This window comes from Pristiophorus japonicus, chromosome 7 (genome assembly GCF_044704955.1).
Source record: "Pristiophorus japonicus isolate sPriJap1 chromosome 7, sPriJap1.hap1, whole genome shotgun sequence".
Classification (NCBI taxonomy): Eukaryota; Metazoa; Chordata; class Chondrichthyes; family Pristiophoridae; genus Pristiophorus; species Pristiophorus japonicus.
This window is the reverse complement of record NC_091983.1, coordinates 72,505,645-72,532,119: the sequence shown is the minus strand read 5'-3', so window position 1 is coordinate 72,532,119 and position 26,475 is coordinate 72,505,645. Positions and strand designations below refer to the sequence as shown.

Genomic DNA, 26,475 nt, shown 5'->3' with positions numbered 1-26,475 from the left:
AATGATGTATATAGCACCTTGGCATGGCTCAAGAAGCACCTCAAAATGCTTCACATACAATAAATTACTTTGAAGTAGAGTAATTCTAGTTCATTCAACAACACCAACCCATCCACTTCACAGCTTGATGGTCATTAAGTCAAGATACAATTCTTGGTCTGGTTCAGTACTTCTCCCAATTCACAAAACAAGTTTTTGCAAAATCCCGCATTTCCCACAATCGGCTTACAGATACTCCTCTCTGGTGGAATGTGCACATGCAGAAATTAAATGAGGACAGGATGAGATAACTACCAGTTAAGATAATTCTTATAATATCCACTGGTCCATAATGGCTCACCATCCCTGTGGATGGAATAGTGGTATTCAGCATCACTAGGTAACAGAAGGCAAGCTTCTGCCCATAATCCCCACACATGGCGATAACCTTGGGTATGTTAACCCAGGAAGGGTGAAATGTAAAATGAAGTGGGCCAATCACTCTGGGCAGCAGTTGTGCTCCTCCTTTTAGCCAATTATACAGCAACATTGGCAGAGTTCTCGGTGCAGGTCTGTAATTTATAACACTGGCTGCAGAATACAGGTGACGGGGTAATATACTCTGGCTGACCAAGTCAACCAGAATTCTTTACTTCGACCATGGGATCAATTGTAGTATCTCCACTGCCAGGTTAAAGAGGAGAAAAATCAGCCTGAACTCTCCCACCTGATCACTATTCGATAACACCTGCTGGAATGCATGTGTCTGGATGTCAGGTGATGACAGAATTGGATTGGATCAGCTATAATTCTTCCCATGATCTAATAATTTGCTGAACACCATCAAGGCATACACATCAATGATAACCATTTGTCAAAGTAGCAAAGCACTACAACACCTGTGGAACTGTACCCCAGCAAAAACATGTCTTCAAAAGAAAGGGAGGAGATAAGATAAGAAAATTGTAAAAAAAAAGACAACCAATAGCAGAATTTAGCCTTTTTCTTGTACAAGATCTAGACCTGTGTTCCTATCTCTGGCCATAATAAAATGTGATCAAAAAGGCTATTTACCCCATGAAAGCTCGTCTCTCTAGTAGTTCAGCTCACTCAGCCAAGTATTCAACTGATCTTGAATTCCCTTCATGCCAATTTTTTAAAATTTGTCTTAAATTAATTTTTCGCAAATTTAGATTTATTTCCTCTTTTTCTACCAGCCTAACTGACCTTGCAGTAATACTCTGGATTACCTTATCAATACCATTTAATATTTTATACCTCAACATGATGACCCCTTAACGATCTTCTCTCTAGACAATATAGTTGAAGCTTCAAAAATCTTACAAATGGCTCATTCCCATTACATTTGGGATCATTCATGTTGCTTTTCTTTGCATCCTTTCCAATTACTATATACCCCATTTGAAATGTGGTGATCAGATTTACATATAGTACTCCAAGAGAGGTCTGACGGGTTCTTTAAAAGCTTCAGCATAACTTCTGTTATGACTATATATCTCCATCTATTTGCTCTTTTAATTACTTCTCCATGTTGTCTTGACATTCAGAGTCTCCCTATGCTAATTCTAGTCCTTAATTTTATACTTGTGTTGCTCATTTTTCCTTCCAATATGTAATACTTTGCATGTGTCAGCATCAAGTTTAATTTGCGAGTTCTCTGCCCAATTACATAACAAACCTAAAACCGTCTGCTGCAAAATGTTAACTGCATCCTCCATTCCTGCTGCACTTTCTATTTTAGTGTTAGCTGCAAATTTAACAAGCTTACAATAGCTTTTTGCATCCAGTTCATTTATGAAGATTTATGGTCCAAAGCATTGACACTGCTGACTCTGAGTGTCAAGACAACATGGAGATGTAATCAAAAGAGCAAGTAGTCAACGCAACTCTCTTTCCCCCTCCTCTTCCTGTCTCCAAGTCTGACACTACGTTTTTACAAGTAATCGGTTTCCTATTTTTATCCAGTTTCTTATCCATGACGCATTCTAATCTGGATACCCATGTATTGTAATTTCATTAGTAAGTAGTCTTTCATGTGGGACTTTGTCAAAGGCTTCTGAATATTTTACTTGTAACATCCTCAAAGAGGAGGTGCGCAGGCAGGACCAGGCCCTTCTAAATCCATGCTGACATTTAATTATTAAGCTATTAGTACACAGATACTCCTTCAACCTACTCTTTTGTATAGATTTTGTCATGTATGTAACCAGCATACTACTGTAACCCTTATACAATTGTAACCCTCATGTAACCGCTACATACTGTACATACCTACTAGAAATGCACACCTTGACCACAGGGGGTGTACTTGTGGGAGACACTCCTGACCTGGAGGTCCCTCGCAGGGTCAGCACTCCTTGGTTTAGGTAATAAAGGTGAAGGTCACAGAGTGACTGTGTCTGCAGTACGTGCCTCATGTGATTATGTTTAAGAGTTAAGGACTCAATACCTGGCGACGGGAAACGGGAATCACTGAACCCAAAGGATGGCCACCGGTAGCTCAGAGGAACGCTACTGTGTGGGTGAAGACTGGGCCGATTTTGTGGAGAGACTCCAGCAGACCTTTGTCACGACGGACTGGCTGGGAGAGGATGCGGCTGACAAGCGGAGGGCGCATCTAACAAGCTGTGGGACAAAAATGTATGCGCTGACAAGCGGAGGGCGCATCTACTAACAAGCTGTGGGACAAAAACGTATGCTCGCACCCCACAAACCGGCCGACAAGTCTTTTGAAGAGCTCAGCCAGCTGATCAGCGAACACTTAAAACCGGCGAGCAGCATACACATGGCCCGGCACCGGTTCTACACACACCGATGTCGGGAAGGGCAAAACATCTCGGACTTTGTGGCAGACTTGCAGTGCTTGGCAGCCTCTTAAGTTCTCAGATGCCTGCAGGGGGAGATGTTAAGGGATTTTTTTCATTGAGGGCATGAGCCATGCCGGGATCTTCAGGAAGCTCATAGAGACCAAGGACTTAACTCTAGAAGGGGCAGCATTGATAGCTTAAACTTTCATAGCAGGGGAAGAAGAGACCAAGCTAATTTATGTGAGTAGTCCTGGGTCCAACGTGGCAACGGTCCAAGGAATTAACGTGATAAACGCGGCTCAAGATCTTGCAGTCAGGCAAAGGCATTTTGAAACTGCAGCAGTCAGACAAAGGCATTTTGTAACTGCCCAAGCTGAAACCGACACTAAGGTGGGCCCCCGACAGGGACAATGGAGAGGGGAGCGGCAATTCACACCTTCAAGGGGACCATTAACACCCACCATCATGGTGTTTAGAAACAACCAAGGGAACAATCAGAGAGGAATGCCTGCTAACAGTCCTTTTGTGAACAACGATCTCAGCCAATGCTGGAGATGCGGGGGCAGACATTATGCGAAAAGCCGCAAATTTCAGCAGTTCGTCTTTAGGAATTGTAATGCCAGAGGACATTTGGCTAGGGTTTGCAAACAGCCGGTAGCGAGGCTAATCTATGAGACAGAGAATCAGGCGAGGGGCCTGTAGTGCAGGACAATGCTTGGGGTAAAGTCATGGATGCTGAAGTTCAACGGGTTCATGTGGCTGACGTCCACAGCTCATACACCAAAACGCCACCCATGATGATGAAGGTTTTATTGAATGGCATCCCGGTGCGCATGGAGCTGGACACAGGAGCTAGCCAGTCCCTCATGAGTGCACAACAATTTGAGAAACTATGGCCACACAGAGCTAGCAGGCCCAAACTGGAACGAATTAATACGCAGCTACAGATGTACACCCAAGAGATCGTTCCAGTGCTAGGCAGTATAAACGTGGTGGTAACACACAATGGGTCACAGAACCGGCTGCCACTCTAGATTGTTCCAGGAAATGGCCCCGCGCTTTTGGGAAGGAGCTGGCTAACTGAGATGAACTGGAAATGGGGGGGATATGCATGCCATTTCATCTGTGGCGCGAAGCTCATGCTCACAGGTACTACAAAAATTCAGGTCACTGTTTCAACCCGGTGTCGGAACGTTCAAGGGCACAAAAGTAGTTATACACATCACCCCGGACGCCAGGCCAGTGCACCACAAAGCCAGAGCGGTGCCGTACGTGATGCATGAGAAAATTGAGAGTGAACTGGACAGGCTGCTCAGAGAGGGCATAATTTCGCCCGTTGAATTCAGTGACTGGGCAAGTCCCATCGTTCCTGTCCTTAAAGTGGACAGCTCGGTTAGGATCTGCGGTGACTACAAAGCCACCATCAACCGGGTGTCCCTGCAGGACCAATACCGCTCCCGAGGGCAGAGGACCTTTTTGCCACGTTGGCAGGTGGCAAGCTGTTCACTAAATTGGACCTCACTTCGGCCTACATGATTCAGGAACTGGCTGAAGAATCCAAGCTTCTGACCACCATCACGACGCACAAGGGTTTATTCATCTACAACAGGTGTCCTTTTGGCATCCGTTCGGCGGCCGCCATCTTTCAGAGAAACATGGAAAGCTTGCTGAAATCCATTCCCGGCACAATCGTATTCCAGGACAACATCCTAATAACGGGTCGAGACACCGAGGAACACCTCCAGAACCTGGAGGAGGTACTATGCCGACTGGACCGGGTAGGCCTGTGGCTGAAGGCGGCCAAGTGTGTGTTTTTGGCCCCAGAGGTCGAGTTTTTGGGCAGGAGGATTGCCGCAGACGGGATCCGGCCTACCGAATCCAAAACGGAGGTGATCCATCGTGTGCCCCGGCCCGGCAACACATCGGAGTTGCGATCGTTCCTGGGACTTTTGAACTATTTCGGGAACTTCCTGCCGAACTTAAGCACATTGTTGGAGCCGTTACACGTGCTCCTGCGTAAGGGTTGCGAATGGTTTTGGGGGGGACTGTCAAGAATGAGCTTTCAACAGGGCGCGGAACTTGCTTTGTTCTAACAAACTGTTAATGTTGTATGACCCCTGTAAAAAAAACTAGTTTTAACATGTGATGCATTACCATACGGGGCTGGGTGTGTGTTGCAGCAGGATAATGGAGACGGACAACTCCAACCGGTAGCTTATGCCTCCAGGTCGCTCTCCCAGGCAGAGCGTGGGTACGGCATGGTCAAAAAGGAAGCACCCGCTTGCGTTTGTGGTGTGAAAAAAATGCACCAATACCTTTTCGGCAGACCATTCGAGTTAGAAACAGACCACAAGCCGTTAACTTCTCTGTTGTCCGACAGCAAGGCGGTCAATGCAAATGCGTCAGCTCGCATACAGCGATGGGCTCTCACGCTGGCTGCGTATGACTATACCATACGGCACCGGCCAGGCACCGAAAACTACGCTGACGCGCTCAGCAGGCTTCCCCTGGCCACCACCGAGGGGGTGGCGGAGCAAAGCGCTGAGATGGTCATGGCCGTTGAGGCTTTTGACACTACAGGCTCCCCCATCACAGCCCGACAGATCAAACTCTGGACCAACAGAGACCCCCTCCTATCCATGATAAAGAAATGTGTCCTGACGGGGGATTGGGCGCCCATGCACGGGGCGTGCCCCGAGGAGGTCAGACCGTTTCAGAGACGGATGGATGAGCTCTCCATCCAAGCCGACTGCCTGCTATGGGGCAGCCGAGTAGTCATGCCCCAGAAGGGGAGGGAAGCATTCATCAGGGAACTCCACAGCGAGCACCCTGGAATTGTGCTAATGAAGGCAATTGCCCGGTCACATGTATGGTGGCCGGGGATTGACTCAGACCTGGAACACTGGGTTCGCAGGTGCACGACGTGTGCCCAGCTGGGCAACGCCCCCAGGGAGGACCCGCTCAACCCGTGGTTCTGGCCCACCAAGCCTTGGTCACGCATTCACGTGGACTATACGGGCCTGTTCATGGGCAAAATGTTCTTGATAATTGTCAATGCACACTCGAAATGGATCGAGTGCATTATATTAAGCTCGTGCACGACATCCATCACCGTGGAGAGCCTGCGCAGAGTTTTCGCGACCCACGGCTTACCGGACATTCTGGTCAGCGACAATGGCCGTGTTTCACCAGCCATGAATTCCAGTTTATATCAGGTAATGGCATCAAACATGTCCGGACGGCACCGTTCAAACCGGCTTCCAATGGCCAGGCGGAATGTGCAGTCCAAGTCATAAAGCAAGGCATGCTCTGCATCCAAGGACCCTCTCTGCAGTACCGCCTATCGCGCCTCCTGCTGGCCTATAGGTCCCGGCCGCACTCGCTCACGGGAGCGAAACTCCTCATGAAACATACGTTCAAAACGCGGCTGTCCCTCATCCACCCAACCCTGGCAGACATTGTTGAGGGCAAGCGCCAGTCCCAAACTGAGTGCCACGATCGTAACTCAAGGGAAAGGTGTATAGAAATAGATGATCCGGTATTTGTACTTAACCATGCATTGGGACCCAAGTGGCTGGAGGGCACCGTAATTGGTAAAGAGGGAAACAGGATCGTAGTGGTCAGACTCAATAATGGGCAGATATGCTGCAAACACTTGGACCAAGTAAAGAAAAGGTTCAGCATAGACACCGATGAACATGAAGAAGAGCATGAGACCTCCCACTGCCAGTGGACGAGCAACAAGGACAATCACCAGCATGCACAGTCCCTGCGGCCAGCCCAGACACGCCGGAATCACCTCAGGTGACAGAAACGCATGCCAAGGCTCAGCCGCCAGAGCCTCAACTGTGGCGCTCCACGAGAGAGCATCGACCATCTGATAGACTTAACCTTTGAGTCAAAAAGCCGTGAGGGGAAAGGTGATGTCATGTATGTAACCAGCATACTACTGTAACCCTTATACAATTGTAACCCTCATGTAACCACTACATACTGTACATACCTACTAGAAATGCACACCTTGACCACAGGGGGTGTACTTGTGGGAAACACTCCTTACCTGGAGATTCAGGTATATAAGGGGAGGTCCCTTGCAGGGTCAGCACTCCTTGGTTCAGGTAATAAAGGTGAAGGTCACAGAGTGTCTGCAGCACGTGCCTCGTGTGATTATGTTTAAGAGTTAAGGACTCAACAGATTTCATTACTTATCCCATATCTATATTACCTTGTTCAAATACAGTCACTAAGCTTGCTTGCTTGCTAACAATCCTTCAGAACCGTTCCAGTATCCAATGTATCACTCATTGCAGTAGCTAGTGCCCCACAAATTTCCTCTAGGGATATATGCTATCTGGCCCAGATGATTAGTTTAAAAGGGACTGAAGATTAACAATTCTGCTAACTTCCTTGACATCCTTATTCTGCACATATATGCTACTGCTCCTCCCTGTCCTCCATTTCTATCATTACTGAACAACCTATCCTGAATATTGAATTTGCTCCCATCTCTTCTGGTGAACCAATTTCCATTATGATGTCAAATGTTCCTTCTGATGCAGTTACTTCCAATTCTAGAATTTTATTCCTAATTGTTCTCGAATTCAAGTAGAAGCATTTAATTGTGCAACTTACTTTTGTCTTAAGTTTTTTTTAGCCTCTTTCAAAATGTTATTATTCCTAAATTTATTTCCTGATGTATCTTATCTTTTCCCATGACTTCCCTCCAAGTTCTGCCTAGTCATAGTGACAGTCTGAACTCCTTCCCTTTTGGCAAATGGCTATGGTTTTTCATCAGTTGAAAAGCTTTCCTCAAAATGTGTTCCTTAGTTCCTTATACAGTTCTAGTAAATTAATAGTAAGTTGTTAGCGTTTGTAAAAATAAAACCATTTAATTTTGGTTTGTTCTGATCAGTCAATTTTACACACTCTGCGGTACTTAGCTCACTTGCTTGATAATTGTTTTCAGTGTGCACTGTGAAGTTTCATGTTATAGTATGGCCATTCCCTCACTGGACTATACACAGATGGCTTTATCACTGCTCCACCCTGTTGGTAGCAAGGGGGACATGTGGTCCTGCAGATAGAACAAACTGCTGGAGATAGAAGTTGCATTTGTTTGAATAAATTGCCACCCACCCACATCAGCCCATTGCAGTAATGTGAATAATGTGATGTGAACAATAATGCCTGGTTCAGCAACATACAGTGAGAATCTGTGGAACGGTGATACAATATATTCTACTCTTCTCTCCTCTCCTCCCATTTCCTGCCCTGATATGGCAAGAATTACAAGATGCCCAGGTTGTGGAGCAATAAGTACAATGAAATCTCAAGCGTAGGAGGTTAAAATAAACAAGTTTAATTACAGCCAGACTTAGATTGCACAAGCACTGACTAAACTTAGCAACAAGATGAATGCTTACATATTGTACAGTGTACTGGTTTGCCATTGCCAGCTATTATTTCAACTGAAGAGAGTATTATCTGGGGTACTGGTGTGTGAGGAACGAGATTAGAAACATTGGTAATAAAAGATTTTTATAGTTGTCAACCACCAACAAACTTAGCTCATTAATAATCCTGGGATGTCTAGATGATCCTATACATGACTACACAAAAAATTTTACTTTAATGAATGCTAAATTATGTTAGTGGGTCTTCATGGCATTGCACATGTTACATCAAGGGGCACACTATTCTATAATGATAGGAACATTTTTAAATAAAGCGAGTGTTTCTGCAGCCACTGCAGTACAGTAGTGCATGCACAGTAAAGCACTAACGGATACAAGGACAGTGGTGTGACATAATGAAAAAGATAGGTGGTCACAGATGAAGGTTTGTGTGTTCACTTTTTTTGTCGCCGAAAGTGACATGTTAGAAGGAGGGTTCCAGATATAAAACAGTAAAAGTTACCCTACTTCTCTCATTCCCAGGATAATCGCTGAAAATGATCAAAACTGATGTATGAAAGAAAGACTAACATTTATATAGCACCTTTCACATCTCAAAGTGCTTTACAGCCAATGAAGTACTTTTGGAGTGTAGTCACTGTTGTAATGTGGGAAACGCGGCAAGCAATTTGCACACAGCAAGCAATGTGATAATGACTAGATAAACTGTTTTGGTTATGTTGATCGAGGGCTAAATATTAGCTTGACAAGATGGCCGCCGGGGTGGCAGCTCCCCGCTAATCAACTCCCATCTTCTACCATCGGCAACTTTCCACCCTCAACCGCCCACCCTCCCAATGTCTAAACTTCCCCTAGCCCTAATAAACCCTAATAGGGGGTCTTAAACACTTAAACCCTTACTTTAAATCCAACCCCACAAGTTCGGGCCGACCTCAGCCTTCCCACCACACCGCCCATCGGCAACCGGGACTCCTGCAGCGAAGACTGGGACTCCTGCGCCGAAGACCGGGGACCTCTGCGGCGACGACCTGGTGATCGGCCCCTTCCCCCCCACCCCCCCCACCCCCAGCGGTGATCGGAACACCTCCAGTGGTGGCAGATGGGCCTCTCCTCCCTGACGACGGCTGGACCTCCTGCGGCTACAGGCGACGTCCTCCTCAACGGCAACCGGGTCTTCCTCCTCTACGACGATAGTTGGCCCCTCCTTCAGCGATGACTGGAGCTCTCCTGCCCGCCTGGCCTCTTCTCCTCCTCCAACACGTGGTGAGTACCATGGCTGTGAACCCCCTGACCTCTCACTCTGAACTCCAATGGGCCACTGATACTCCCAATGCCTGCCCCCAACCAAGCTTCGGCACTACTCAGCGTCAAGCCTGCGGCCAACATCTTGCTATAGGCAACTAGGCCCATAAAGCAGTGCCTGGTCTCCAGTCATCTTGGACCCCCTTACCATTGGATCAAGACCTTGCTCAGCTAAGCCCATGTGGTAGCCGGTGTGCAACGACCACCCCACGTTAATAGAACTCACGCACAGGCATCTTCCACTCCTCTAACATGATGTTCGGGACCTGGAATGTCAGGACCCTAACGGACAACTCCAACAATGACAGGCCAGAACACTGCATCACCATCGTTGCCCAGGAACTTAGACACTTTAATGTCGAAATCGCCGCCCTAAGCGAGACCCGGCAGGCAGGGGAAGGCCAGCTCAAGGAACAAGGTGGAGCTTACACTTTCTTCTGGAAAAGGAAACCAGAGGAAGAACGGCAACTCCATGGAGTCAGCTTTGCCATCAAAAACAAGCTGGTCGACCACCTCAAAGAATCCCCTGCGGGGTTAACGAACACCTCATGACTCTCCGACTCATCCTATCCGAGAATCAATGTGCCACAGTCATCAGTGTGTACGCCCCAACATTCGATGCAGAGGTTTTTACTCCAGCCTCGAAAAATCCCTGTCCCGCGTCCCTGCTGGCGACAAACTGATCCTCCTCGGTGCCAGGGCCAGCAAAGACACACCCGCTGGGGAGGCGTGATTGGCAGAGAGGGGGTAGGGAAAGCCAACTCCAGCGGTACCCTACTCCTGACAAAATGTCTAGAACATGAACTTTTCATCACCAACACCCTGTTCCGCCAGAGGGACAAATACAAGGCATCATGGCAACACCCTCACTCCAAACATTGGCATCTGCTCAACTATGTCATCGTCAGAGCCAGGGATCGCAAGAATGTGCGTATCATCCACGCCATGACAGGAGCTGACGACTGCTGGACGGGCCACCGCCTAATCCGATCCATTATTGACGTCAACATAGCCCCAAAGCGGAGGGGGCAGCAGAAGCAGTGCCACAAAAAAAGTCAATGCCGGGGCACTTAAGGACCCAGCTAAGAGAGCCCTATACAGTTAGTGCTTCATAGCTAACCTGGCTTAACCTGATGACCCTGAGATGCAGAATGCCCACAACGCTTGGTCTGCCTTCCAGGCCTCCATAACCTGTGCCTGCAAAGAGACGCTCGGTCGCTCAACCAGGAAACACCAGGACTGGTTTGATGAGAATGATCAGAAGATCCAAGAGCTAATAGATCGCAAGCGCAGGGCATTTCTGAGCCTTAAACAACCACCCAACTCGGGAGCAGCAAAATGGCATTGCAGACAGCTCAAGGCTGAGGGCCAACAAAAAACCAGGGACCTAAAGAACAGGTGGTGGATGGAGAAAGCACAGGAGATACAGCAGCTGGCCGATAGCCATTATGTGCAAGGATTCTTCATCGCAGTCAAGGCCATCTACGGTCCAAACACCCAAGGACCCACCCCACTGCTGGCCAAGAATGGGGACACACTCATCAAGGACACAGAGACAGTCAGGGCCGCTGGGAGATCTCCTCAATCGAGACGCTGCCTTTGACCCGAGTGTTCTCGACTCCATCCTGCAGTATGCTACCCGCCACCACCTCAGCAAAACCCCAATACTGTACAAGGTAGAAAAAGCCATAAGACAGCTTAAAAACAACAAGGCTAAGGGAGCAGATGGAATCCCTGCTGAGGCACTGAAGTATGGCAGAGAGGCACTGTTGGCACGAATACATGACCTCATCTCTCTCATCTGGAGGGAGGACAGCATGCCGGGACATCTCAGAGATGCAGTAATCGTGACCATCTTTAAAAAAGGGGACAAGACCGACTGCAGCAACTACAGGGGAATCTCCCTGTTATCAGCCACTGGGAAAGTCGTCACTAGAGTCCTCCTCAACTGTCTTCTCCCTGTGGCTGAGGAGCTCCTCCCGGAGTCGCAGTGTGGATTTCGTTCCCTACGGGGCACAACGGACATGGTTTTTGCAGCGCGACAGCTGCAGGAAAAATGTAGGGAACAGCACAAGTCCTTATACAGGGCCTTCTTCGACCTTACAAAGGCCTTTGACATTGTCAACTGCGAGGGTCTACGGAGAGTCCTCCTCCGCTTTGGATACACCGAAAGGTTCGTCACCATCCTCCGCCTGCTGCACGACGACATGCAGGCCATGATCCTTACCAACGGGTCCGTAACAAACCCAATCCACGTCCGGACTGGGGTCAACCAAGGCTACATCATGCCCCAATCCTCTTCTCAATCTTCCTCGTTGCCATGCTCCACCTCACAGTCAACAAGCTCTCCGCTGGAGTGGAACTAAACTACAGAACCAGTGGGAACCTGTTCAACCTTCTCCGTTTCCAGGCCAGGTCCAAGACCACCCCAACCTCTGTCGTCGAGCTACAGTACACGGACGATGCCTGCGCCTGCGCATATACAGAGGCTGAACTCCAGGACATAGTCGACGTATTTATTGAGGTGTATGAAAGCATGGGCCTTACGCCAAACATCTGTAAGACAAAGGTCCTCCACTAGCCTGTTGTCGCCACACAGCACTGCCCCCCAGTCGTCAAGATCCATGGCGCGGCCCTGGACAACGTGGACCATTTCCCATACCTCGGGAGCCTCTTATCAACAAGAGCAGGCATTGACGTCGAGATTCAACACCGCCTCCAGTGCGCCAGTGCAGCCTGAGGAAAAGAGTGTTTGAAGACCAGGCCTTCAAAACTATCAAGCTCATGGTCTACAGGGCTGTAGTAATACCCATATGGCTCAGAGAAATGGACCATGTTAAGTAGACATCTCAAGTCGCTGGAGAAATATCACCAACAATGTCTCCGCAAGACCCTACAAATCCCCTGGGAGGACAGATGCACCAACAAGGGGATAAAGGGTTATACGGAGTGGACAGTGAAGTGGAGCTGAGTCCATAATCAGATCAGCCATGATCATATTGAATGGTGTAGCAGGTTCGGGGAGCCGTATGGCCTACTCCTATTCCCATTTCTTATGTTCTTATTAGCGTCCTTGAATAGGCCAATGTCCCCAGCATTGAAGCACTGACCGCACTTGATCAGCTCCGCTGGGCAGGCCACATTGTTCACATTCCCAAAGTGGAGGAAGTGCATCCGGGAGGGCGCTAAACACCTCGAGTCTCATCACCGAAAGCATGCAGAAAACAAGCGCAGGCAGCGGAAAGAGCATGCGGCAAACCTGTCCCACCCTCCCTTACCCTCAACGACTATCTGTCCCACCTGTCAGAGTCTCTGGTTCTCGTATTGGACTGTTCAGCCACCTACGAACTCATTTAAAGAGTGGAAAGCAAGTCTTCCTCGATTTCGAGGGACTGCCTATGATGATGATGATTAGCCAGGGCACCGGGGATAACATCCCTACCCTTCTTCAAAATAGTTCCACAGGATCTTTTACGTCCACCTGAGAAGGCAGACGGAGCCCCAGTTTAATGTCTCATCCGAAAGACGACACCTCCAACAGTGCAGCACTCCCTCAGCACTGCACTGGAGTGTCAGCCTAGATTTATGTGCACAAGTCCCTGGAGTGGAATTATGAACCCATAAACCTCTGACCCAGAGGTGAGTGTGCTACCAACTGAGCCAAGGCTGACAACCTGTGATGTGTATGAAACGGTTTGTAACTAAAAAGTATATAGCAATTAGGAACCAAGTGCAGCATTCCAAACGGTCACATGTTTTAGCCAAATTTAATAATAGTGCTTTTCTAAAAAGCTTGGCATCATTTGAAATTTTTTTTCTCCAATATAGAAAATCTCTTGCAGGTTTCAGTCAGGCTCGCTATATCTGAAGTTGGCTTCAGGATCAAAACAGGCACAGCAGGGGAGCACTGTTTTAGCTTTCATTCACAGAATTGCGCAACATCCTAACAAATATCAGAGTTTAAATGCAGAGCAAGAGTTGCTCAGGTTTCAAAGGGAGCAGAGAATGCAGAGTTGAGTTGGGCAGGGAAGAACGATGGCAGTCGGGTGCAATGGGGAGCGGCAGTTTAATTAGATGGATTGGGAATTATCAACTGCAGATTCAGGTTGGGTTGAGCATGGAGAAGTGAGGACAGAATAAATTCAGTCACGATTACACATCCTTCTGTGCATACATTGCAATGGAGGGCAGGCCGCTCAGTAGATTCTGATCATTATAGTTCAGTCATTTGGCAAAATTCCCAGGGCCTCAGAAAGGTTTCTTTGAAAAATTCTAAGGCAGTCTGTGTGGGGTTGGAATTAGGTGGTGTGACTGGAATGACTATGAACCCAATGGTTTTGAATGGGGAACATAGAAACATAGAAAATAGGTGCAGGAGTAGGCCATTCGGCCCTTCGAGCCTGCACCGCCATTCAATTAGTTCATGGCTGAACATGCAACTTCAGTACCCCATTCCTGCTTTCTCGCCATACCCCTTGATTCCCCCTAGTAGTAAGGACTTCATCTAACTCCTTTTTGAATATATTTAGTGAATTGGCCTCAACAACTTTCTGTGGTAGAGAATTCCACAGGTTCACCACTCTCTGGGTGAAGAAGTTTCTCCTCATCTCGGTCCTAAATGGCTTACCCCTTATCCTTAGACTGTGACCCCTGGTTCTGGACTTCCCCAACATTGGGAACATTCTTCCTGCATCTAACCTGTCTAAACCCATCAGAATGTTAAACGTTTCTATGAGGTCCCCTCTCATTCTTCTGAACTCCAGTGAATACAAGCCCAGTTGATCCAGTCTTTCTTGATAGGTCAGTCCCGCCATCCCGGGAATCAGTCTGGTGAACCTTCACTGCACTCCCTCAATAGCAAGAATGTCCTTCCTCAGGTTAGGAGACCAAAACTGTACACAATACTCCAGGTGTGGCCTCACCAAGGCCCTGTACAACTGTAGCAACACCTCCCTGCCCCTGTACTCAAATCCCCTCGCTATGAAGGCCAACATGTCAACAGAAGATGTAACAATTTTTTTCACAATTATTCAAGTTTTTTCCTCATTTATGTTATAAATTTAATTGTTGTGGCGTCGATAATGGGTCAGCAACCAGCATTGCTGCAGAACAAATTTGAAGAAAAAAATCTAAATAAAGATTTTTGACTCTTTTGATAAATGAAATTGAGTGAATTAGGAAAGTACCCTATGAACAATTTTCTCATTCCCAACAGATAGAGCAAGTACAAAATTATATATACACTGGTGGATTTTCTTTGACACTGCTCACAGTGAGTTGCGAATGTAGTTCAGTAAAAACTATACATTGAAAAGAAGAGTCCCAAGAGGCAAATGCAACAGATTTTTAGTGACAGGCACTAAGTGGAAGATTTATATTAAAGGTACAAGAACATAAGAAATAGGAACAGGAGTAGGCCATACGGCCCCTCGAGCCTGCTCCGTCATTCAATAAGATCGTGGCTGATCTGATCATGGACTCAGCTCCACTTCCCCACCCGCTCCCTATAACCCCTTATCGTTTAAGAAACTGTCTATTTCTGTCTTAAATCTATTCAATGTCCCAGCTTCCACAGCTCTCTGAGGCAGCGAATTCCACAGATTTACAACCCTCAGAGAGAAGAAATTTCTCCTCATCTCTGTTTTAAATGGGCGGCCCCTTATTCTAAGATTATGCCCCTAGTTCTAGTCTCCCTCATCAGTGGAAACATCCTCTCTGCATCCACCTTGTCAAGCCCCCTCAATCTTATACGTTTTGATAAGATCACCTCTCATTCTTCTGAATTCCAATGAATAGAGGCCCAACCTACTCAATCTTTCCTCATAAGTCAACCCCCTCATCCCCGTAATCAACCTAGTGAACCTTCTCTGAACTACCTCCTGAGCAAATATATCCTTTCGTAAATATGGAAACCAAAACTGCATGCAGTATTCCAGGTGTGACTTCACCAATACCTTATATAGCTGTAGCAAGACTTCCCTGCTTTTATACTCCATCCCCTTTGCAATAAAGGCCAAGATACCATTGGCCTTCCTGATCACTTGCTGTACCTGCATACTATCCTTTTGTGTTTCATGTACAAGTACCCCCAGGTCCTGCTGTACTGCGGCACTTTGCAATCTTTCTCCATTTAAATAATAACTTGCTCTTTGATTTTTTCTGCCAAAGTGCATAACCTCCACTTTCCAACATTATACTCCATCTGCCAAATTTTTGCCCACTCAAGTGGATAGATGTAAAAACAATGGCAAAGCAAACAAAATTAACAATTCAAAAGTTATAGAAATTAATCATGAGCATTTAAAATCACACAAAACAGTTTCAATAGAGCTTAACAGGATGACATTTTTTAATTATATTAGTGAAAGTGAACCACTGAATAAATATTTTGACCCATGTAGTTTGGGGTTGTGATTAAGGATCACTATGTGAAATTACAGATTGTAATTACTGTGCATTAAGATTATTTTGCTCCCTATTGATGAAGCTCCTTAAAGAAAATAAACGCTGCAATTATTAACGATCTTAAATTGCAATAGTTTTACCTGAAAGCTCCAAGGCCATGGGAGAAAACAACTAGGGGATATTTTCCATCAGATTTAAATGGGGCATCCCACTCAGCAGGAACTCTGTACGACCCTGGCAAAGAAACAAATGATTCAACTCTATTGCCAAGATAAGGCTGGTGCTATAATGTTCTGTCAACTTTCCTTGTTATGTCTAATGTAATTGAAAGCAAACCTTATCATTCAATGAGAGGAATAATGTTGGTTTTAAAGCCCTGCGCCCTAACTTAGCCTATTAAAAAGTTTTGTATTCTTATTTTGCACATGAGCGAACTAAAATAACGTTAAAAAAAAACTTAGCAAAAAGAACAAAATGCGAGAAACTTGCTGATGGATGTATGCATAGAGAAACTTGTAATTTCATAGTCCACTTCTCAAATAATTTAAGATTTTCCAAACCATTTCAATATAACTCGTCTGATTTTATATCCTAACAGATGTGATCTGAGGTACATTTTATAAATTACAGCTTCAGACACAGAGTTTCATGCAACAATTACAGTGAATATCAGAAACTTGAGCATGAAGGTCAACCATTCTGTTCAATAACTTTGGGCAACGGAGCAAATGATCTCAACTTTTCAGATGAAGCAAACCACTGGGTCCTCACTTTTGATATTTGAGTTGAAAATAGAGCGGGGAAGGGACAGCGGAAGAAGGGAGTCGGAGGAGGTGATCTTTCATTGAGAAAAGAATCCTCCAGCAAAATCCTGAAATAGTGCAAAAATTTTCAGATGTCATGAAACTCCGAAATGTAATAAACAATGAGGGGGATAGTAACGAACCTCACAAGGCCATAAACAGACTGGTGAAATGGGCCGACATATGGCAGATTAAATTTAATGCAGAGAAGTGTGAAGCAATGCATTTTAGAAGGCGATATAAACTAAATGGTACAATTTTAAAGGGATGCAGGAACAGAGACCTGGGAATGTAGGTACACAAATCTTTAAAGGTGGCAGGAAAAGTTGAGAAGGCTGTTGAAAAAGCAAATGGGATCCTGGGCTTTATTAACAGAGCCATGGTGTACAAAACTGCTTAATCTTTATAAAAACATTGGTTAGGCATTAGCTGGAGTATTGTGTTCAATTCTGGGCACCACACTTTAGGAAGGATGTCAAGGCCTTAGACAGGGTACATGTGATTTACTAGAATGGTACCAGGGATAAGGGACTTCAATTATGTGAAGAGACTGCAGAAGCTGGAGTTGTTCTCTTTAGAGCAGAGAAGATTACAAGGAGATTTGATAGTGGTGTTCACCAGTGGCAAAAGGGTCGATAACCAGACGACACACATCTAAGGTGATTGGCAAAAGAACAAGAGATGATATGTGGAAACATTTTTTTTTTTTACACAGCGAGTTGTTGTGATCTGGAACGCACTGCCTGGTGATGGTGGAAGCAGATTCAATAGTAGCATTTGAAAGAGATTTGAATAAATACTTGAAGGGAAAAATTTACAGGGCTATGGGGAAAGAGCAGGAAACTGGGATTAATTGGATAGCTGTACCAAAGAGCCGACACAGGCGCGATGGGTCAAATGGCCTCCTTCTGTGCTGTATCATTCTATGCTTCTATGTGGAAATAGAGATTTTGAACAACCAACTGACGAAAAGTCAGCCGAGGAATAATGATAAGTGGATGGAGATATGAGGCAGTGGGGCAATACATGGGAAATGATTGATAAAAGGGTCTTACAAATAGATGATGGGACAAGAGGAGGAAAAGCAGTCAACAACAGAAAATGAAGGAAAATTCAGTTCTAGGGTGCCACCCAAACTGCATATGCAGCAGACACAGAGTGCCTATGGATTACATGTATAAACTGAGTTATGCGAGTCTGTAATAGAATGCATCATAGGTGCCAAAACACGGTCTATGGTATGCTGTTGACAAAAGGAATCATGGGCAGTGTTAGTCAAAGAAATTGAGGGCTGGTGACGGAGAAAGGAAAGTAACATGGGGCTTGGTGATCATTGAAGAAATTGCAATCTTGAAAGTGGTTTGAGAGTTCAAGGCCTAGTGTAGGTCAGAGAAGGTTTGGGGCCTGGTGGCTGCTATAGAACGTCTAGGGTCTGTTGACAAGACCCAGAGCTTGGTAAGTTGACTGGTCTGCAGTCAGGTTTGGAGCTGGCAGGCAGGCTGGAAGTCTGGCTCTGGACATGGTAAGTTTAAGGAATTGGCCGGCTGGCTGACGGAGGTTTATGGCCTGGCTGTCTGGAAGTAGGTGTCTGGCATGCGGAGATCTGGGTCCCAAGGGCCAGGCTGGAATAAGAGGTCTGGTCCTTCTACAAGTCTGCATCCAGGGCCTAGCTGACCAGGGGTTGATGATTGGTTGGCAGAGGTCTCAGTCAAAAATAGAACTTCCATTTTCTTTCATCTCTATTCTGCTCTTTCATCTTTTAGCTCTCTTTCCTTTTCTCTGAGTTTCGTCCTCAACGTCTTTATTTTCTTGCTTCCCCTTCTCAACTTTTTCTCCTGAACTTCTTTATTCTCTCTTTCATTCCCCTCTTGTAATTATTTTATATGTATCTGCTGCAGTTTTTCCTCTGTTACAACTATTTCCCCTCTCACTCTCTCTCTGCAGTATTTTTTTTCTATGGGTCTTTTTGTAAAATATCAGTGCTCTGCTGCTTTTTCCTTTCTCTCTGCTACAGCCTTTCCCACTCCTTTTACTTCATTCAATTTTTCCTTCTTCTCTTCCTCAACCCTAGTCTAGAGAGTTTCCCCCCACTGTCTCCAGGTTGCTTGTTTCTTCACTCTTCCCACAGTGATTGTACTGCAATGTTGTGCTGGTGGTGGGCTGCCATATTAGGAAGGAGAGCGTGGGCCATTGGAATGTTTAGTGCTGTTTGCAATGAGCACTGTAAAGAAGAAAACTTCAAAACTTATCTCCTATCTCTATGGGCAGAAGCTCAGTCCAGCCTGCAGATCTGTGGTGGGGAGTAGGCTGCTGAGGGCTGCCTATGACTGACAACAAAAAATCTGACTGGGGAATTCAGCACAAAAGAAAATAGTCAAAAAGGAAAATACTGGGGCCCTTCAAAAAGAAGCTATGTATTTGATGACCATCTGCCACAATGCCAGCATCACAAGGTATGCTAGAGGAGTGGATTTATCAGCTTCAATAAGGTGTTGAAAAAGTCCATGCCAGTGAGCAAGCTGGAGGCACCCAGATACATACTGGTGATGTCTGGCTTGCTTCTTATACAATTAGGCACAGTTTAAGGAGTAGGTTTACTCACAGCACTGAAGTAAACCAAATGCAAATGTCACATTAAGGTATTGAACACTGATGAAACAGCTTTCTTTTATCACTATTAAAGTTGCATGTATTTATCCAATAGTGAGTAGAACTACTGCAGCCCTGCAAACATGCATAAATAACATACTAGTGAACATTATGCAAGATTTTAGTACAATACTGTACTGCACTGATATGTGCACAGGATTTATGTTACCTGTAATATTTACCTGGTCCTTGAAGGAAAGGTTTACTTTTCTCACTTTGTCTCCTGTGTCGTCATCATCTCCTTTCATGCCAGATTATTAATTAATTCAATTATTGGTGTTTTCAGTTCACTGGTGTTAAACATTTATAGTGGATTAAATCTACATCAAACTATATAAACTAACCTTACCTCCAGTTTAAACCAGTACTTTCTAAATGCAAAAGTCAAGTAAAAAAATTACTAACATTCAGAATATATTCTCTAGGTGACCGCAACTGACGGCTTCGGGCCGATATTCACCTCCACCCGAAATGGGACGCACCTACCGTTTTCGAAGTCTTCTGGCTGCCACAATGGAAGCGGCGGCTTATCTGGAGGAATTCAGCTCCTCAAACTTTTTTTTCCAAGCGGGGAGGAAGTGGCCTCATTATGGGGGCGGAGCGGAGTAGGCGTCACTAGCGGGACGGAAGTGAGGGTAGGACGGAGTCTCCGCCACTATCAGTCATCAGCACAGCGCGTTGTCGTCATCGCGCCAACACATCTCTCCCCTTCAGTTAAAGGGGAGAGCTGCTGCGAGCTCTTCATCTTTTTCAGTTAGGTTCACTGGGTCACCAGGGAGGGTTTCAGCTGGGCCAGCAGCCTGGCATCCAAGAGGGGGTGCTAGGCTGCCTTTTGGCAGCTCGGCTGAACCCGGGGGCATAATTGTCAGCCCGACCTGGCAGTGGCCGACAAAAAAAATAAAATGGCGTCGCCAGCCGCCCCACCTCCCCTTTAAGAGTAGCTGCGCCCCCAACCAACAAGGCCCAACATGAAGTGCACCGACACAAAAAGCTGGCGGGGGCACCGAGCAGCGACCGGGAGACTTTTGCAGGTGATTTTCTCTCCCGGGGTGGCTCCGTTGCGGTGCGAGCTCTGTTGATGTCTTTAAGAGGCATCTGCAGGAGCGGGGTGGATCGTCATGCTGCAGCAAAAAGCCCCGAGGTGAATTTAGCAAGCATCGGCCAGGTTGCCACAATTCGGTGGCCATTTGGCTCTGCCCTGTGACCACCGCTTTCAGGCAGCCAAAGGCCTTATTGGGAGGCTGAATTTTGGCCCCATCATGTCGAGATGGTGGTAAAAACTTCAAGCCTTGGTGAAATAGCTAGTACCTCTGATCAATCATTTTTCAGGGCACAGTTACTATACAAATGTAGTCATTTTCCTGATGTGATTTGATGAGAAATTAAATGTGATAAACTTCAAAAAAAGGTAGCGTGAAAAAAACATTTGAAGACAATGGTTGATTTCAAGCAATCCAGACAAATCTCACCAAACACAGTTCAGTCTAGATCTATGCCCATAGTTTATGTCCATTTCATATGGACCACCCAATTGTAAAGCTTTATATGCAATAACATTATTTATCTCTTTTAAAAAAAAAAGGATGCCAAAACAAGAAGCAGAGGAGAATATTTCTTACCATACAAATGGCTTAAAATATGACCAACAAATGATCTGCTGTATTTAAGAAAATCAGCAAGTCCATAGTAATATTCATGTTCGGGAATCCACAATGGCTGTTGATGCTTCCCACCTTGTTCACAAGGGTAATACAGGCGTATAAAACTCCCCTATTGGAAAATAGTGTGTATAACATAAACATATACAAGCTACGGAGTCTGAAAGTAAACTAAATACTTAAACATTAATTAAATTTTTTCAGTGGCAGTTTGAAAGTGACACCTCTATGTGATACATTAGCAAAAGAAAAAAAAGATAAAGATAACAGCTAAAAGACATTAGAACAAGTCTATAAATGCAAAATGCAGTGCCCAAACTGAATTTTATTTGAGAGCACCACTCACTTTTTCTTCTCATGCCAAAGAATCAATGCGGCCTTATTTACCCTGCCACCCCGTCTACCAAATCGGCCTAGAAACCACTTACACTTTGATCTTCTCTATTTCCCTCTATGAGAATCTCCCTGTTATCAGCCACTGGGAAGGTCATCGCTAGAGTCCTCCTCAACCGTCTTCTCCCTGTGACTGAGGAGCTCCTCCCGGAGTCACAGTGCGGATTTCGTCCCCTACGGTGCACAACGGACATGATTTTTGCAGCCCGACAGCTGCAGGAAAAATGCAGGGAGCAGCACCAGCCCTTATACGTGGCCTTCTTCGACCTTACAAAGGCCTTTGATACTGTCAACCGCGAGGGTCTATGGAGCGTCCCCCTCCGTTTCGGATGCCCCCAAAAGTTCGTCACCACCCTCCGGCAGCTCCACGACGACATGCAGGCCGTGATGCTTACCAATGGATCCATTAGAGACCCAATCCACGTCCGGACTGGGGTCAAACAGGGCTGCGTCATCACCCCAATCCTCTTCCCAATCTTCCTCGCTGCCATGCTCCACCTCACAGTCGATAAGCTCCCCGCTGGAGTGGAACTAAACTACAGAATCAGTGGGAAGCTGTTCAACCTACGCCATCTCCAGGCCAGGTCCAAGACCACCCCAACCTCTGTCGTCGAGCTACAGTACGCGGACGACATCTGCGTCTGCGCACATACAGAGGCTGCACTCCAGGACATAGTCGACGTATTTACTGAGGCGTATGAAAGCGTGGGCCTTATGCTAAACATCCGTAAGACAAAGGTCCTCCACCAGCCTGTCGTTACCGCACAACACTGTCCCCCAGTCATCAAGATCCACAGCGCGGCACTGGACAACGTGGACCACTTCCCATATCTCGCGAGCCTCCTATCAACAAGAGCAGGCATTGACGACGACATCCAACACCGCCTCCAATGCAGCCTTCGGCCGCCTGAGGAAAAGAGTGTTTGAAGATCAGGCTCTCAAAACTGTCACCAAGCTCATGGTCTACAGGGCTGTAATAATACCCGCCTCCTGTATGGCTCAGAAACCTGGACCATATACAGTAGACACCTTAAGTCGCTGGAGAAATACCACCAACGATGCCTCCGCAAGATCCTACAAATCCCCTGGGAGGGCAGACGCAACAACATTAATGTCCTTGACCAGGCCAACATCCCCAGCATCGAAGCACTGACCACAGTTGATCAGCCCCGCTGGGCAGGCCACATCGTTCGCATGCCAGACACAAGACTCCCAAAGCAAATGCTCTACTCGGAACTCCTTCACGGCAAATGAGCCAAAGGTGGGCAACGGAAACGTTACAAGGACACCCTCAAAGCCTCCCTGATAAAGTGCAACATCCCCACTGACACCTCGGAGACCTTGGCCAAAGACTGCCCTAAGTGGAGGTAGCGCATCCAGGAGGGCACTGAGCACCTTGAATCCCGTCGTCAAGAGCATGCAGAAATCAAGCGTAGGCAGCGGAAAGAACGTGCGGCAAACCAGTCCCACCCAACTTTTCCCTCAACGACTATCTGCCCTCCCTGTGACAGGGACTGTGGTTCTCGTATTGGACTGTATAGCCACCTAAGAATTCAGCAAGTCTTCCTCGATTCCGAGCGACTGCCAATAGTGATGATAATGCTTGCCTGAGCTTCAAGGCTAAGGCTGGGTAATAGTAATGTGGCGGGGGGAGGGGGGGAAACATGAGTGCAAATTATAAGCTCCATTTATAAATGACACCATGGTTATACAGATAGCATCACCGTACCCCATTACTAGCAGTAACATGAAAAAAAGGATGCAGTTATGGACTTTTATTACACAGCATTTTCTGTTGGATTGCATTCCATTTCATAAATCTTGACCGAAAGACTTATCTCACCACTCAGTGACTTAGAAATAAAACACATTCAGAATATTCGGGCAAAGACAAAGAAGAGTTTGGTGAAGATGTTTCTGCAGATGTGGATTATAACAGTTATCATTGATTATAAAATGTAAAGCCATTTGAACCACTGGATTACTAGTACAGTAACATAACCACTATGCTACTGTTCCTGGACTAGTAATCCAGAGGCTTGTACTAATGATCCAGAGACACAAGTTCAAATCCTACCATGGCAACTGGGGAATTTAAATTCAGTTAATTAAATAAATCTGGAATAAAAAGTTAGTATCAGTAATAGTGACCATGGCCCCAAGTTTCCACATGATTTGCTCCTGATTTTTAGGAGCAACTGGTGTAGAACGGAGTATCTTAGAAATCGGAATTCTCGGCATTTAGTTTGCTCCAGTTCTAGTCAGTTAGAACAGTTTCACTTTGGAACAGAATTTTTTTTTTCAAAGGGGGGCGTGTCCGGCCACTTACGCCTGTTTTCAAAGTTTCGTCAGTGAAAACTTACTCCAAACTAACTTAGAATGGAGTAAGTGAAGATTTTTGTACGCTCGAAAAAACCTTGTCTACACTTTAAAAAATCAGGCGTAGGTTACAAATCAGGCGTAGGGAATGGTGGGGGGGGGGGTTTAAAGGGAAGTTTACAAACATTAAACACTTCAGTTTTACAAATAAAGAAGCCATCAATAATAAATGATAAATACATCAATAAATCAACCAATAAATCAATCAAAAAAAATTAATAAGAAATAATTTTTTTTTAAATCAATAAATAAAACATTTTCTACTTACCGACTGCAGCACCGGGAGCCCTCCAACAGCGTGCTGGGATGCCCCCCCCAGTGTGTCTCTGTCAGTGTCTCTATCTGTCTGTCTGTGTGTGTCTCTCATTCTCTGTCTGTCAGTGTCTGTGTTTCTGACAGCGAGGGGAGGGGGAGGAGGGGGGGTAGAGGGAGAGAGGGGGGGGAGCAGAGGGAGGGAAGGGGAGGGATGGTGGAGAAGTGGGAGGGGGGGAGAAGGGGATAAAGGGGAGAAGGGGGAGAAAGGAGATGGGGGGAGGAGATGGGGGGGGGGAAAGAGATGGGGGGGGAGGAGATGGGGGGGAGGAGATGGGGGGGGGAGGAGATGGGGGGGAGGAGATGGGGGGGGAGGAGATGGGGGGGGGAGGAGATGGGGGGGGAGAGGAGATGGGGGGGGAGAGGAGATGGGGGGGAGAAGGAGATGGGGGGGAGAAGGAGATGGGGGGGGGAGAAGGAGATGGGGGGGGAGAAGAAGATGGGGGGGAGAAGGAGATGGGGGGGAGAAGGAGATGGGGGGGAGAAGGAGATGGGGGGAGAAGGAAATGGGGGGGGGGAGAAGGAAATGGGGGGGAGAAGGAGATGGGGAGTGGGGAGAAGGAGATGGGGAGGGGGGAGAAGGAGATGGGGAGTGGGGGAGAAGGAGATGGGGAGTGGGGGAGAAGGAGATGGGGAGTGGGGGAGAAGGAGATGGGGAGTGGGGGAGAAGGAGATGGGGAGTGGGGGAGAAGGAGATGGGGGGGGAGAAGGAGATGGGGGGGGGGAGGAGATGGGGGGGGGGAAGGAGATTGGGGGGGGGGGAGAAAGGAGAAGGGGGAGGGAGGCTGAACGGGCCGGGCCAGAGACTTCGGGCAGGGCCCGTCCCCAGCACCCGATTTACAGGTAGGTGGCGTTGGGTCGGGTCGGGGGGGGTTGGTGGAAGGGAGGTCGGTTCGGTTCGGAGGAGATGGGGGGAGGGAGGGAGAGGGAGGTCAGGTCGGGGAGAGGGAGGTTAGGTCGGATCCAGTCCGGGGGCGGGGGGAGGGGGGAAGCGGGTGTCGGGTCCAGTCCGGGAGCGGGGGCGGGGGGCGGGAAGCAGGAGTCAAGTCGGGTCGGGAGGAAGCAGGAGCTGGCCGTGGGAGGAGCCTTATACACGCAGCCCCAGTGATGCCATTCGGCCAGGGCTAGGGGCTGCGTGCTTTGGGCCCCTCCCTCACAGTTTTGGGCGCCTGGAGCTACTGCACTTGCGTGCCCACTGTAGCGCGCATGTGCAGAGGTCCCGGCACTGTTTTCAGCGCAGGGACCTGGCTCCGCCTCCTACAGCTCCTGCTGCGCTGCGTCGAGGGCTAGAGGACCTGCAGGGAGGTGGAGAATACAGAGGGTTTTTTTAGGCGCACTTTGTGGCGCGAAAAACGGGCTTCCAGGTCGGGACTGCGCCGTTCTAGGCGCGGCTTGAAACTTGGGCCCCATGAAACTATCAGATTGTCGTAAAAACTTACCTGGTTCACTAATGGCCTTTATGAAAGAAAATCTGCCATCCTTAACTAATCTGGTGGTATTTCATATGAAATGGACGTAAACTATGGGCATAGATCGAGACTAAACTGGTCATCTGACTCCAGACCTACAGCAATGTGGTTGACTCTTAACTACCCTCTGAAATAGCCTAGCAAGCCCACATTTGTACAGATCCATTACGAAAAACACTAAGAATAAAACCGGATGGACTACCCTGCATTGACCTCGGCACCGGCTTCGGACACGACAACGGCATACCCAGCCCAGGCGACCCTGCAAAGTCCTCCTCACTAACATCTGGGGATTCGTGCCAAATTTGGGAGGAAGGTCCCACATAGTCAAGCAACAGCCCGACATAGTCATACTCACAGAATCATACCTTTCAGTTAATGTCCCAGATTCCTCCATCACTATCCCTGGGTATGTCGAGTCCCACCGGTAGGACAGACCCACCAGGGGTGACAGCAGTGGTATAGTCGGGAGGGAGTGGCCTTGGGATTCCTCAACATTGACTTCGGACCCAATGACTTCAGATAAAGCATGGGCAAGGAAAACTCCTGCTGATTACCACCTACCGTTCTCCCACAGCTGATGAATCAGTACTCCTCCAAGTTGATCACCACTTGGACGAAGCACTGAGGGCAGCAAGGGCACAGAATGTACTCTGAGTGGGGGACTTCAATGTCTACTGACCGAGCCGACCAAGTCCTGAAGGACATAGCTGCCACACTGGGCCTGCGGCAGGTGGTGAGAGAACCAACACAAGGGAAAAACCTACTTGACCTCGTCCTCATCATTCTACCTGTCGCAGATGCATCTGTCCATGACAGCATTGGTGTTGGAGCGGATTTTTGGACATATATTTGATTGTATACGGAACCAAACATTTGTTTTA

General features: G+C 47.1%; 1 protein-coding gene across 5 annotated transcripts in view; it reads right to left on the bottom strand.

Moving 5' to 3' along the window:
* The window catches only part of pla2g7 (phospholipase A2, group VII (platelet-activating factor acetylhydrolase, plasma)), a 242,266-nt gene that overhangs the window by 97,699 nt on the left and 118,092 nt on the right, over positions 1-26,475 (bottom strand). For all 5 annotated transcript variants that reach the window (XM_070885052.1, XM_070885053.1, XM_070885055.1 and 2 more), the window contains 2 exons: positions 21,000-21,150; positions 16,069-16,162 (listed from right to left, as the gene is read on the bottom strand). In XM_070885052.1, the coding sequence (XP_070741153.1) occupies positions 16,069-16,162; positions 21,000-21,150 (245 nt within the window). The remainder of the gene's footprint in view (positions 1-16,068; positions 16,163-20,999; positions 21,151-26,475) is intronic.